At 29.9% G+C, this 14,479-nt stretch overlaps 2 protein-coding genes across 2 annotated transcripts; both read right to left on the bottom strand.

Moving 5' to 3' along the window:
- Positions 1-3,609: 3,609 nt before the first annotated feature.
- On the bottom strand, positions 3,610-4,230 carry LOC107647706 (uncharacterized). Its single transcript, XM_016351760.1, has one exon. It carries the CDS (start codon positions 4,228-4,230, stop codon positions 3,610-3,612), a length of 621 nt encoding a protein of 206 aa, XP_016207246.1.
- A 6,863-nt stretch (positions 4,231-11,093) lies between these two features.
- LOC107647705 (uncharacterized) lies at positions 11,094-11,714 on the bottom strand. The gene has a single exon (XM_016351759.1). The coding sequence runs from the start codon at positions 11,712-11,714 to the stop codon at positions 11,094-11,096; it is 621 nt and encodes a 206-aa protein (XP_016207245.1).
- Positions 11,715-14,479: the final 2,765 nt, after the last annotated feature.

The following is a 14,479-nucleotide window of genomic DNA, read 5'->3' as shown; positions in this document are numbered from 1 at the left end:
AAAAAAAGATAATTGAATAACACAAAAAAGTCTTATTAAGAGTAATTTATTTATATATGATTAAAAAATAATTGAATAATTATATAAGGTAAAAAAATTAATATTATTAAAAAATAAAAATAAAATTTATTTTAAAATTAAAAATCATGTTTTTTTTATTTTTTCCAAAATTTAGCTACGAGTAATTCTATAAATATTTTATGATGAATAAAAATATTAAACTCGTACTAAAATTTAGTCTAATAAAATTTATTTTTATGCTACTAAACGTTAAATAAACTATTGAAAAGAATTTTGTTTCCTCCATTAGAGAAGAATGATAAACTTCCATACTTCTATTATGTTATGGCAATAATTTGGCATGTTATTTTTTAATATACATAATAATAATAATAAAACAAGTATATATATCACGATAAAAAAGAAACACGTCACCAAATAATTTATCATCCGAATTATATATGAATCAAATTGATAATATAAGGGCTAACACTACAAAAATCGATAACAAGGTTAGGGACTTACAAAACCTTTCTTAAGATCATAGAAAAAAAAACGTTTATATTTGTGTGATATATAAAACAATTATCATATTATTATTATTATTATTATTATTATTATTATTATTATTATTATTATTATTATTATATATATATATATATATATATATATATATATATATATATATATATATATGTATGTATGAGCAAAAAAGTCCAACTGTTTTAAAGTAAATTTTTCTTTTAATATTTGATTAGATGTTCTTGTATTTAGTACTTTTTTTTTTGCACTTCCTCTTAGTTAAGAATATAATCATTATAATTTTTTAGTTATTATTGCTAGGGGTGTTTACAGATGGGATATGGCTGAAATTTCGATCTAATCCGCACTAAACTCATTAGATCAATTCGATATTCGCACTTTTTATGTTTGGATCAGATATCAAATATAATAATAAAATAAAAAATATTTAAAAATTTTATTTTTATAAAAAAGGTCAATAATTTTTTTGTTTACTTTTGTTAACATATTTACTTCTATCTGATTAGAGTGTGGATCCGATTCGATCCAATCCGATCATCTTACATATCAGATCATATCCTCAATACTGTGGATTTATATGGATATGATCTAATCTATGAACACCCCTAACTACTACTATAGGTTCATTGTTGCAAAAGAATGCTTCTTTTATTATAAACCATTATTAGATCTTAATTACCATTAAAACAACTTAATTGTCAACAAAGAGATAATACTTATTGGTCTCTGAAATTATGTTCGTATTTGAATCCATAGTTGTAAAAACCAAACTGGATCGGCTGGTTCGACCGAAAAACTAGTGAACCGGACTAGAACCGAATCCTAGTTCGGTTCGGTTTACTCTTTAGACCGTTTAAGGAATAAAACCGGTATGAACCGGTAAGAACCGGTACAAACCAGTCTAACCAAACTGGTTTGCTTGAAAAAATTTTTAAAATGTCTCCACAAGGTCCGAATCAAGAACCTTAGAGTAAAAGCAACCTCTACTTGCCACTTAGCCATTGCACTTCTAAGTATTATATTTGACAAATACTAATTATATAGTATACATAAATATCTAATTTAATTTAATTTTTGTTTTTTTTATTTTTAAAAATAATTATATTTTAATTATATACCATTATTAATATAAATATAAATTTCACTAAAAATTTATTAATTTACTTGATCTATTTTATTGCTAGTATTGTGATTAAGGTTATTTGTTTTGATGTTAGTGTTAAAATCTACTGATATTATAGTTAGATAATAGGCTTTGTGAATTAATTATTTTTTTATTGTGTCAAAATAAGATACTATTGTAGTATTAAAATTTTATAATTTTTTTATATTAGTTATTTTTAGAAGTTGAGACTTGATTCTTCATAAAATGTTAGTGAAGATATGTATTTCAAATTTTAATTTTAAGTTTTTAAATATTTTATATTTTATATTTACGTGAGACCAGTTTTATCGGTTCAACCAGTAATTTATCGGTTGAACCAATAAACCAGTGAACCAGTAGTTTGATCGGTTCGATCACTGGTTCGGTTCAAACAACTATGTTTTAATCTAATTTCAAAAATTTTGATTTACTCAATTTAGTCTCCCAACTTAATAGTTATGACTCACATTGGTTCCTAATCTTATTTTTGTCACTGTCTCACAAAATCGTTAATAACATGCTGAGATGGACTAACGACTGTTACATTATACATTCTAGCAACTGTTTGATGTGACAATTGAAATTTTTTTACCTTATTTTTTTTCAACTAAACACTTAAAACCCTAATATGAGTCACGGATACTTAAGTTAAAAAATCAAACTAAGTAAATTGAAACTTTAAAAATCAGATTAAAGTTCGAATATAACTTCAAAATAGAATTTTAACTTATGTAGTGATTAATTTAAATGAGAATCAAATAAATCAAAATTCAACATAATTTTTATCAATGTTTTCAAATTCGAAATTTCTATACCAAAATTAACTAGGATTTTTCTTTAAATTAAAAGTTTAATGAAATAGTGACTTTAATTATCTTAACCAATGTCCTAATTAATTATTTTTATGTCTTAAAAAAATTGTATATGAGAAGAAAATAATTAATTTGTCTACTTTAATAAATAGTTATTTTACTAAAATGAAAGAAACTATTTTTTTAGATTTTTTTAAGAACTAATTAATATTATATATATTTTGTACATTTAGTTATAAAAATTTTATTTATTTTTAATGCGTATATTAAAAATAAAAAGAAAATTTAAATTAGTGAATCTTAATATATAATATAATAATAATATAGTAATAATTTTATATATTGTACAAATATAAATTAATTATTTTTTATTTATAAAAATTTTAAGAACTTGTTATATATATATTATTTTTTTTTGATGAAGTGATATATTTTTTTTATGTGAATAATCTTTAAAAAAAATCTAATAGTTAATTTATTACCTTTTTTGTTTTAGTCCAAATTAAATGTTTTTTATTGTTTCTGGAAAGAAAATCTTTTGAGAAATTTAATAATATGTGATGAGGAACACCGAATAAATTATACAGAAACCAATTAAAACACAACATGGAAACTTCTTTAAAAAAAGACGTTTTAGGCGTCTTTATCTGAGTGACCTCCTTCTTTTAATGTACAAATCTTTTGTTAGTTTATTCTTCTTGTTCCCATTATTAAGACCAATTGAGTTAACATTCTTGGTTTGATTAAAGATTGTTATGTTAGAAAAGGAAAAAAAAAAGTGCAAAAAGACACTAAGACGATTGATAATATCTTTAAAAATACTCAAGTTTAATAGAATTTAGAATAACATGACAAATTAACCAATTCTTATTAGTTGTTTGTATAAAGTTAATTTATACCGACTGATTTAACAAAACAACTATTAGAATAATATTTTTAAAATTACTATTTATTCACATTTTTTTTTAACAATTAGGATAATAATGCGACATAATTAAACCAAATTAAAGAACCCTACGGAACACAAAAAAACAAAAAAAAAGAAAGGTTCCTTGAAGTTGTAGTGGTAAGCCTGGTAATTAAGTGGAATATAGCATGGTGAAGATGAACCTATTCATCATCTATCTCTGAAGTTGGAAATATGATGCTGCGGCACAATGGGCAAGAATATGGCGATTGACAGTTGGCACAGCGTCGGAGCCAGCAGAGCAAGCAGCGATCATGAAAAACATGCCAGCAATTTGTACGAACAATTTCTACGCTTGAATCTTCATTACCATCGTCAAACTTCTCCAAGCAAATCGCGCATTCAGCATCATCATCTTGCTCATCAGAATCTTGAACAACATTGTACGAGGTAACGTGGAGGTTCACAACAATCTCCCGCGTGTTGGAGTCACACCTTCTTGCAGTTTCGACTATGTCAGGTAAAATTCGGTCTAATAGCTGAGGGGACACACTTAGTGAAGAACAGATTTCATGTAACAAGATTGTGTCTTCTCTGCTGAGCTCTGTGAGTGGAGTACCACTCCATAGGATCTCTGAAGGAACTAAGATTGCTTCCGTGGCTGTAGTTGTAGTAGAAGAAGACTGAACCTCAGGAGCTGGGTTTGAGCTTTCAATAATTTGGATCAATTTTTTGGTGCAATTGAAGATAATGGAGAAGCAATCACCGAAATCAAACTCTTCTTCAATGGGAGTGATTTGCAAAGAAGAAGAGGGGAATTCCATGGAAAGGTATTACTACTATACCTTTAAAAGAATCTGTCCTTAACAACTTAGATGACAGGATGAAAATTGAGAGAGACTCACTGACAAAATTCCTTTAGTATTGGTGTTTTATGAAACTCATCTATCTCGGCTAGTCAATTGATTCAAGAGGGTTCCGTTCCTTAAAGAAAGAAGAGTCCTTTTCTGTATGAAACAAGCAAAGACGCCTTCAACTGAGAGTTCTCACCTTCTCTCCTCTTTTTCACCGGGAACCCCTATTTCATCAACCACATGGACAATGGGAAGCGTCTGACCTCTAACAAAAATACGATAAAATAACTAAAAAATAAGATAAAAGTGTTTAAATAAAATTCTAACAAATTAAAGATAAAATAAAATAATTTAATTCAAATTTTCTAAAATAAATAAGATAATTAAATTGAAACTTGATTTAAATTTGATTTATATTGAGTTACAAATGAGACAATTATATAACACAATTCAATTTAAGATATCTACTTAATATTAATTTTCAATCTATTTATTCATATAATTTATTCAAAAATAGATTGTTATCTAATAATTTTTAATTATTAACTTTACATGAACACGTGAATTTTTACCATTTTTTATTATTTTTTAATTGTGATATTTTAAAACCGAAAAATAATGCTAGGTTCTTTTTTTTTTAATTTTAAATGATTATTGAATTGTGTTATTTACTTAATTATACTAATTTAATTTGAAATAATTAAACACATAAAGATATTTTTTATGACACGTATGTATTATATCAAATAATTATGTTAAATTATCTAAAAATTTTTAATTGTTTATTTTTCTTAAAGTGAGTAATTATCTTAATTTTAATTACCAAATCAACATATATCCTTCTGCTAGTTTGAACTATGGAAAAGTATATGTTGACTTGGTGTATATATAAGATGAATATACAAAATATTTTTCTTAATATTTAATTGTGTTTTCATTTTATCCAATAATATTTTCACATTTTAGGTACGGTTGATATTGACAAATTTAGTTTAAAGAGAAATTTAAAGAAACTGGAGGTTAGGAGAAAGATTCTTAATAAGCTATAGAAAAATATATTAATTTTAAAAAATTAGAGTATTACTGTTATATTTTAAAGAAAGTACGTAGTGATGAATATTTTTTAATTTAAAAAATTAGATGATTACTATTATATTTTAAAGAAAGTAGCGAATATTTTTTAAATTACACAATATATTTTAATATTTCTGATGTTGAGTTCGGATCCCGTTATGCTCATCTCATTGCAAGACATATATTATAGATTATAAATTCCTGCGACTATTATGTATATAATATATATATATATATATATATATATATATTTGCATACTAATGAAAAAAAATACATGAAAGCTTGTCAAATATATGTATCCTGAGCTTTGCGTTTTGTTTGCACTTATGCAAGTATGATTTATTTAATTTTTGCTTAGTCATCATGGCAATATCTGACAATATAATAAAATAGATTGTAACAAAACATACTTTATTAACTTAATATTCTAATTATATATAATCTATAATTATATACTTATTATATTTAATATTATTTATTTATTTCATCAAAAATTAAAAAATATAAAATAAAATAATTTTAAGCTAATTTGTTATTGTACAAATTTTTTTATATTCTTTAATTATCACGAAAATAATTAAGTAATATTATATATAATAAATATATAATTATAGATACTATATTTATAAAATTATAAATATTTAAATAAAATACGTATAAAATTATTTTATTTGCAGTGTAAACGAAATAAGAAAAAAATATTTATTTTGATAAATATTTTTTATATTATTTATTTAAGTAATTATTATAATTAATTTATTTATTAAAATAAAAAATCCGAAATCTTAGAAAAAAAAATTAGGCACTTGATTATTTAACCAAAATTCATTTTTTCTTTTTTTATTTTTTTCATAGGATTTCCCAGGCACTCTTCTCTCCTAGTTCCTAGAGCATTGTCATAGGAACAAAAAATTGTAACCACAAGAATATTAGCACATGCATAGGAAAAAGAAAAACCAATGTTCTAAAAACCAGACCGAACTGACCAATCGAATCGATTCAACCGCGAATCGGAAATATTAGCGGTCCGATTAGACATGTAAAACCATCGTTTAAAAAACCGGTGAAAAACCGCTGAACCGGAACCCGCCCGGTTTACACAAAAACGGAAACTCCTCCGTTTCTTTCTCCCTTTCCCCCTTCCTTTCTTTCATTCAGAAAGATATCAAATCACACAACCCCAGCGAACAAACTCTAGCACTGTAAGCCTACACCACCGCCGTAAGGAGTGGCATACTGCCGCGTCCGTCGCACTCAAAGATCGCTATCCGTCCGTCTATCTAGCTTCCCTCGTGATCCAAGTCCTCAACCCCTGTTCGCTGTCACCGATCGCGGCTGCTTCCTCGAGCTCGGCGTCCGTCGTCTTTGTCTGCTCAGCCGCGCTTCCGTTGCCGTTTGTTTGCCGTTCACGTTCGCGCCTTCGCTCAGCTGTCGTCTTCGTTCGCGTTCTTCGCCGTTCACGTTCGCTCGGCGTTCACTGTTCGCGTTCACTCGCCGTTCACCGTTCGAGTTCGCATTCGTGTTCGTCTGGAAGCCACGTTGCTCTGCTTCAAACACTGCGACCAACCCGCGCGCTCCACCTAGCCGTCGAACTGCTCTCTTTTGTCGCAGCCGTGAGTTCCCTAAACCCGCCACCAGACAATACACTCACACAACACCAATACTCTGCTTCACACTCTGCAAATTCTGATTTCTATTACAATAAGTAACTATTGATTTGGTAGTGATTTGGATTATTTCATAGACTGAATTAAAGTTACAATAGTTATGTTCTCTTCTCTATCACATTGATATTAAGCTTTGAATTCTCTTATTTTGTTTTAATTTTACCGCACTCAACATGTTTGATGAAATGCTTTAACCATATTTCTGGTTGATTTTATAATTTCTAGCTTTTAGAAACTTAGTAAGTTGATTGCATGTGAAATTAGAATAATTGGATCTTAGTAATTAGGAAATTTTAGCTGCACAAATAGCATCTTTGCAGAAAACATATTAGCATGATGTTCCACATGCATTAGTGTTCTTCTGGTAAATTTTAACTGATATTGTGAATTTGTTAATTTGCTAATTGTTCTTGTGTTGTTGTTCTGTTGTTCTTCTGTTACTTTTAATTAATCTTTTTTGTTTTTGTTGTGATTTTCTGTTCTTGATTTAAGCTGTGATTGAAGGTTCTTTGGTTTTGGTATTCTTCACTTTCCTGTAAGCTTAGCTCTTAATTCATTGAGCATACATGGATCAAATCATTGTTTTCAGCAATGGTGATTTTTAGATTTTTTTTGGGTTGCTTTGTTTTAAATGTTCATATTGTTGTTGTGTTTTTGCTGTGATTTGAATGTTCTTTTGATTTTTTTTTTCCGAATGCCCAGTCAGTACTTGGTTGATTGGTTTTGCTCACTGAATGTATTTGATGATAAATTTTAAATTGATAACTCTGTTTCTGTAGTTAAATTTTACTAAAGTTTCTTGAATTTGCACTGCCCATGTTATTGATTCACTATTCCTTCATTGCTTTTTTTTTGTTGTTAATCATTGTGATGAGCTTTGTTAAAATTGGGTTGAAAACTACTAATCTTTCTTCATTTTTCACTGTTCTAACTCTAACTTCTGTTCTTATTTAAAGATTTGCAATTGGTGATCTTTTGATTTATTATATGCTTCATGTTTTCATTGTTCTGTTCTTATGAAGAAAAAATTTGCAATTAGTGATTGTATGATTCATGTTTTGATTGTTTTGTTATATAAACAAAATTCTGTTTTCATTGTTTGGTTGCACTGTCCCTGTTCTTGATCTCCGCCGACTTGCTACCCCTCCTCCGTGTTGGATTCTTTTTGTTTCAGGCTTTGTTGTGTTTTTGTTTCAGCCTCGTGTTGTGTGTTTGTTTCGGGCTCTGTTGTGTGTTTATTGTGCAACACTATCTTTTTTTGTTTTACTTTTTGACTTAGCTACATTAAGACAATATTCTCTATCTTTAACTTGTGCATTGTAATTCAATCCAGCTATTTTTAATGGAAGTATAATTATGTTAATTGTCAACAAATTTGCAGCAAGTTATGGCATATTTTGATGATTAATTACATTTAGTTGGTGATATTTTATGTAGGGTTTTAAATTTGAAAGATATTTAGGATGTTTATTTATAATTTATTTATTATTTTATTATGGGATGGTTTTTCCAGTTGAGTCATGGTTAGACTGATTGGACCAATAAACTAATGAACCAATAACTAAAATGGTTTGATTATCGGTCCAGTTTTCAAAACCTTGAGAAAAACACATTATAGTGATAGTGGTATTAAAATTGCATAGAGTCATAGACCCCCTTCCATTTTTTTTAATTTTTTATTTTAGGCGATGGGAAGAAGGGTCCCTGCATAACATTTCATTGACAAAACCATTTGCATATTTTTCCTTTTACTTTTTAGGTTTGATTGCAACCATGGCTATAATCACAACTCTATGTAGTGTTAGATTTAGAAGAAAAAAAAGCATCCAAGGAATCTCAGAATCCAACTGGCACAAGTCTTTTGATGAATGCAACTTCTCCGGATCAAACCCCGGAAGTCGTGTCGGGTGTGGTGTCGCCGGATTGGCCTCAAATGTCAAACTTCATAGTAAAAAAAACAATAAGCATAATAATTTGTTGGAGAAGGAATTACCTCTTCCGCCCACAAAATTAGAAATTAAAGAGTCAAAATCATTTCACATGAAAAATGCAATTTCAAAAAAGCTATCTTTTAACGTGAGTTTGAAGTTACCGAAGAGTTTGTCTATAGCAAAAAATCATGATGACAATGACAATGGAAAGAAAACAGATGATTTAAAGAAAGATGATGCTGTTTGGATGCAATTTCACCAACTTGATTATATTCAGTGTGTGTTGTAGTTGAACAGGGTTTTACTACCAGGTATTATGAAGGCCTATTTTCTATGATCTAATTCTGTGTGAACTTTAATTCAAGTTCTATGCTGCCGATTCCGGTTTTGATTACCTCTAATAAAAATTCGTTCTCTTCTGTGCTATGCAGACACGGGGACTAAAGCACGGTAGGCTATTGTGGTTTCTACATGTGCAGCCGTGGCATCAATTGTGAGCGGTGTACTAGCTGGAATGCTTGCATTGGGTGAAAGACTGCCTTCTGCCCCGAAAGCTCTCTTGGCACTTCTTTTTGGATGGTAATATAAGATTTTTTGCTTTTATTTGTTAATTCCAATTACTTACATAATCTTCGTATAAAAATTTTTCACACCATTACACATAATATTAGTATAAAAATTTTGGTGGTTATCATTTTTAGATGGAATAGTGTCCATCCAAGAATCCAAACTTATTACTCTTTTTCATATTGATCTGATCAATAAAAATTTCTACCTGACATTTAGTTTTCCGTTTGAAACATTTTTCGGCTTTTATCGAATTTTTGTTGCTATTAGGAGAATTGGGATCAAAGACCTAGATCAGTATCATTATTATGCTAGGAACTAGTCTAGCAATTCTTGTTTCGCAAGCTTGTCGCACAGTTGCTTGAAAATAAGTTGATACTTCATACATGATAAACATTATGTTATGTTGCAGGCTACTTATAATCACGGGTGTAATTTTACTCGTTGGTTCGACGCGGCTAGTGAAATTCCTCTCGTGTTCTTCAGGACGCACGAAAAGAAGCAATGCTGATAAGAGTTACGGCGCTAGAAGACCAAGTTCTTTGCGTATAGGGGAACCGAATCCAAGCGCCGTGATACCAGCCACGACGTTAAATCATCTGCTACCATCGGCTTCCAAAGAAAAAGCTTGAGTCAACGTTAGCCGGAAAAGAATGAATGTTATTTCATCGATTTGGCGAATTGGCGAACTTAGGGTTAAGGGTTGTATACTGTATAATGATCTAACAGTGTTGCTTTCATCAGAAGGCATGAATGTTTTTAGGATCATTCCTTCTGGTTTCAAATATTTTGGATTGATTTAGACACCACCTTGTAAAAACTATTAATGTACTTTTAAGGATTGTATATTAGAGTGCTGGTGACAATGACATAACACATTTTATTTTATTTTTGATACAACACAGAATTTGTTTTATTTTTGCTTGAAAATGAATTTGTAATGCACAACAATAATGATATAATATAATTATTTGTGTGCACTGGTGAAGTAGTAATACTTGCATTTAAACAATAGCAACATGCCCAGAAACTATTTAAAGCTTGGTTAGCTTTTAACGTGTAAGAATAATTTATAACTTTATATATATATATGCCCAGGTTAATGATTTTGAGTTGCAATAAATCTGGAGAAACAATATAGATTTTGGATGTTATTTTTTTTTAATGTACAAATCTTTGGTTAGTTTATTCTTCTTGTTTCCATTAGTAAGAGCAATTGAGTTAACATTCTTGTTTTGATTAAGGATTGTCATATTAGAAAAGGAAAAAAAAGGTGCAAAAAGACAAGAAGGCGATTGATAATTATCTTCAAAAACACTCAAGTTTAATAAAATTCAGAATAACATGATAAATTAACCAATTCTTATTGTTTGTGTAAAGTTAATTTACAGAGACTGATTTAACAAAACAACTATTAGAATTATACTTTTAAAATACTATTTATTCACATTTTTTTAAACAATTAGGATAATAATGCGACATAATTAAAACAAATTAAAGAACCCTACGGAACACAAAAAAAAAAGGAAGGTTCCTTGAAGTTGTAGTGGTAAGCCTGGTAATTAAGTGGAATATAGCATGGTGAAGATGAACCTATTCATCATCTATCTCTGAAGTTTGAAATATGATGCTGCGGCACAATGGGCAAGAATATGGCGATTGACAGTTGGCACAGCGTCGGAGCCAGCGGAGCAAGCAGCGATCATGAAAAACATGCCAGCAATTTGTACGAACAATTTCTACGCTTGAATCTTCATTACCATGGTCAAACTTCTCCAAGCAAATGGCGCATTCAGCATCATCATTTTGCTCATCAAAATCTTGAACAACATTGTACGAGGTAAAATGAAGGTTCACAACAATCTTCCGCGTGTTGGAGTCACACCTTCTTGCAGTTTCGCGTATGTCAGGTAAAATTTGGTCTAATACCTCAGGAGACACACCTAGTGAAGTAAAGATTTCATGTAACAAGATTGTGTATTCTCTGCTGAGGTCTGTGAGTGGAGTACCACTACATAGGATGTCTGAAGGAACCAAGATTGCTTCCGTGGTTGTACTTGTAGTACAAGAAGAGTGAACCTCAGCAGTTGGGTTTGAGCTTTTAATAATTTGGATCAATTTTTTGGTGCAATTGAAGATGATGGAGAAGCAATCACCGAAATAAAACTCTTCTTCAATGGGAGTAATTTGCAAAGAAGAAGAGGGGAATTCCATGGAAAGGTATTATAACAAGTTATTGGAGGATTTTCTACTAGACCTTTAAAGAACTTGTCCTTAACAACTTAGATAAGAAGGATGAAAAATGAGAAATAAATTGTCTTACCAAAAGTGTTTAAATAGGATTCTAACAAACTAACTAAAAGATAAGATAAGATAATTTAATTCAAATCTTCTAAAGATAAGATAATTACTATAATTATGTATTAAATACTAAAGACAAGATAACTAAATTAAAACTTTATTTAAATTTGATTTATTTTTGGATAAATTACATTTATTTAGTGTAAATTAAATTTTATTAATTCGATGGTGAATCCTACTAGTAAATTATTTAGTGTAAATTAATTTAATTAAATTTAATTTAATTATATTTATAAAGCTACTAATAAATACTAAATAGTAATACTTTTTTACTATAAATTTGACGATAAATCCTTTAATATTATAAAAAAATTTAGATATATCATATTATTTTATATTATATTGTGGTCAATTATATTTATGTAGCATTGTTGTACTTTTTTTTTAAAGTAACTGAATTTTGAACTCCTTACCAAAAGTAATACAATCGTTGTACTAACTAACATGAGTTGCATAATGGTTTTAATTCAAAATGAAAATTAGTTTTATTTCTAAAATTGTTGAACAAATAAATTTAGAATAGTTTTTAAATATGTAATAAATTACATCAAATCATAAGGATTTTTTCTAATTTTAGTAATCGGCACTACATTAACTCATAAATTCAAGCAACAAAATTCGGGTAATTTTTTGTTCAAGAAACCTTAGGGGGAAAAGATTAGGCACTTAATTATTTCACCAAAATTCATTTTTTTTTCATAGGATTTCCCAGGCACTCTTCTCTCCTAGAGCATTGTCATAGGAACAAAAATTGTAACCACAAGAATATTAACACATGCATAGGAAAAAGAAAAAGTGAAAAACCAATGTTCTAAAAACCAGACTGATCGGTCGGTCAGCCAATTCAACTGCAAATCGGCAATATTAACGATTCGGTCAGATATGTAAAACCGTCGTTTAGAAAACCGGTAAAAATCGTTGAACCGAAACCCGCCGGGTTTACACAAAAACGGAAACTCCTCCGTTTCTTTCTCCCTTTCCCCCTTTCTTTCTTTCATTCAGAAAGAAATCAAATCACACAACCCCAGCCAACAAACCCTAGCACTGTAAGCCTACACCACCGCCGCAAGGAGTGGCATACTGCCGCGTCCGTCGCACTCAAAGTTCGCCATCCGTCCGTCTGTCTAGCTTCCCTCGTGATCCAAGTCTTCAACCCCTGTTCGCTGTCACCGATTGCGGCTGCTTCCTCGAGCTCGGCGTCCGTCGTCTTTGTCTGCTCAGCCGCGCTTCCGTCGCCGTTTGTTTGCCGTTCACGTTCGCGTCTTTGTTCAGCTGTCGTCTTCGTTCGCGTTCTTCGCCGTTCACGTTCGCTCGGCGTTCACTGTTCGCGTTCACTCGCCGTTCACCGTTCGAGTTCGCATTCGTGTTCGTCTGGAAGCCACGTTGCTCTGCTTCAAACACTGCGACCAACCCGCGCGCTCCTCCTAGCCGTCGAACTTCTGATTTCTATTACAATAAGTAACTATTTGATTTGGTAGTGGTTTGGATTATTTCATAGACTGAATTAAAGTTACAATAGTTATGTTCTCTTTATTTTGTTTTAATTTTACCGCAGTCAACATGTTTGATGAAATGCTTTGACCATATTTCTGGTTGGTTTTATAATTTCTAGCTTTTAGAAACTTAGTAAGTTGATTGCATGTGAAATTAGAATAATTGGATCTTAGTAATTAGAAAATTTTAGCTGCACAAATAGCATCTTTGCAGAAAACATATTAGCATGATGATTCCACATGTAGTAGTGTTCTTCTGGTAAATTTTAACTGTTATTGTGAATTTGTTAATTTGCTAATTGTTCTTGTGTTGTTCTGTTGTTCTTCTGTTACTTTTAATTAATTTTTTTGTTTCTGTTGTGATTTTCTGTTCTTGATTTAAGCTGTGATTGAAGGTTCTTTGGTTTTGGTATTCTTCACTTTCCTGTAAGCTTAGCTTTTAATTCTTTGAGCATACACGGATCAAATCATTGTTTTCAGCAATGGTGATTTTTAGATTTTTTTTTTGGGTTGCTTTGTTTTAAATGTTCCTATTGTTGTTGTGTTTTTGCTGTGATTTAAATGTTCTTTTTATTTTTCCGAATGCCCAGTCAGTACTTGGTTGATTGGTTTTGCTCACTGAATGTATTTGATGATAAATTTTAAATTGATAACTCTATTACTGCTTTACTGTCGTTTCTGTAGTTAAATTTTATTAAAGTTTCTTGAATTTGCACTGCCTATGTTATTGATTCACTATTCCTTCATTGCTTTTTTTGTTGTTGTTAATCATTGTGATGAGCTTTGTTAAAATTGGGTTGAAAACTACTAATCTTTCTTCATTTTTCACTGTTCTAACTTCTGTTCTTATTAAAAGATTTGCAGTTGGTGATCTTTTGATTTATTATATGCTTCATGTTTTCATTGTTCTGTTCTTATGAAAAAAAATTTGCAATTAGTGATTTTATGATTCATGTTTTGGTTGTTTTGTTATATAAACAAAATTCTGTTTTCATTGTTTGGTTGCACTGTCCCTGTTTTTGATCTCCGCCGACTTGCTACCCCTCCTCCGTGTTGGATTCTTTTTGTTTTAGGCTTTGTTGTGTTTTTGTTTCAGTCTCGTGTTGTGTGTTTGTTTCGGGCTCT

This window comes from Arachis ipaensis, chromosome B6, assembly GCF_059453495.1.
Source record: "Arachis ipaensis isolate K30076 ecotype BB chromosome B6, ASM5945349v1, whole genome shotgun sequence".
In the NCBI taxonomy this organism is placed as follows: domain Eukaryota; kingdom Viridiplantae; phylum Streptophyta; class Magnoliopsida; order Fabales; family Fabaceae; genus Arachis; species Arachis ipaensis.
This window is presented reverse-complemented; position numbering and strand designations above follow the sequence as displayed.

Excerpts from the sequence above, each read along its gene's own strand:
- LOC107647706 (XM_016351760.1), bottom strand. The coding sequence starts at position 4,230 with ATGGAATTCCCCTCTTCTTCTTTGCAAATCACTCCCATTGAAGAAGAG.
- LOC107647705 (XM_016351759.1), bottom strand. The coding sequence starts at position 11,714 with ATGGAATTCCCCTCTTCTTCTTTGCAAATTACTCCCATTGAAGAAGAG.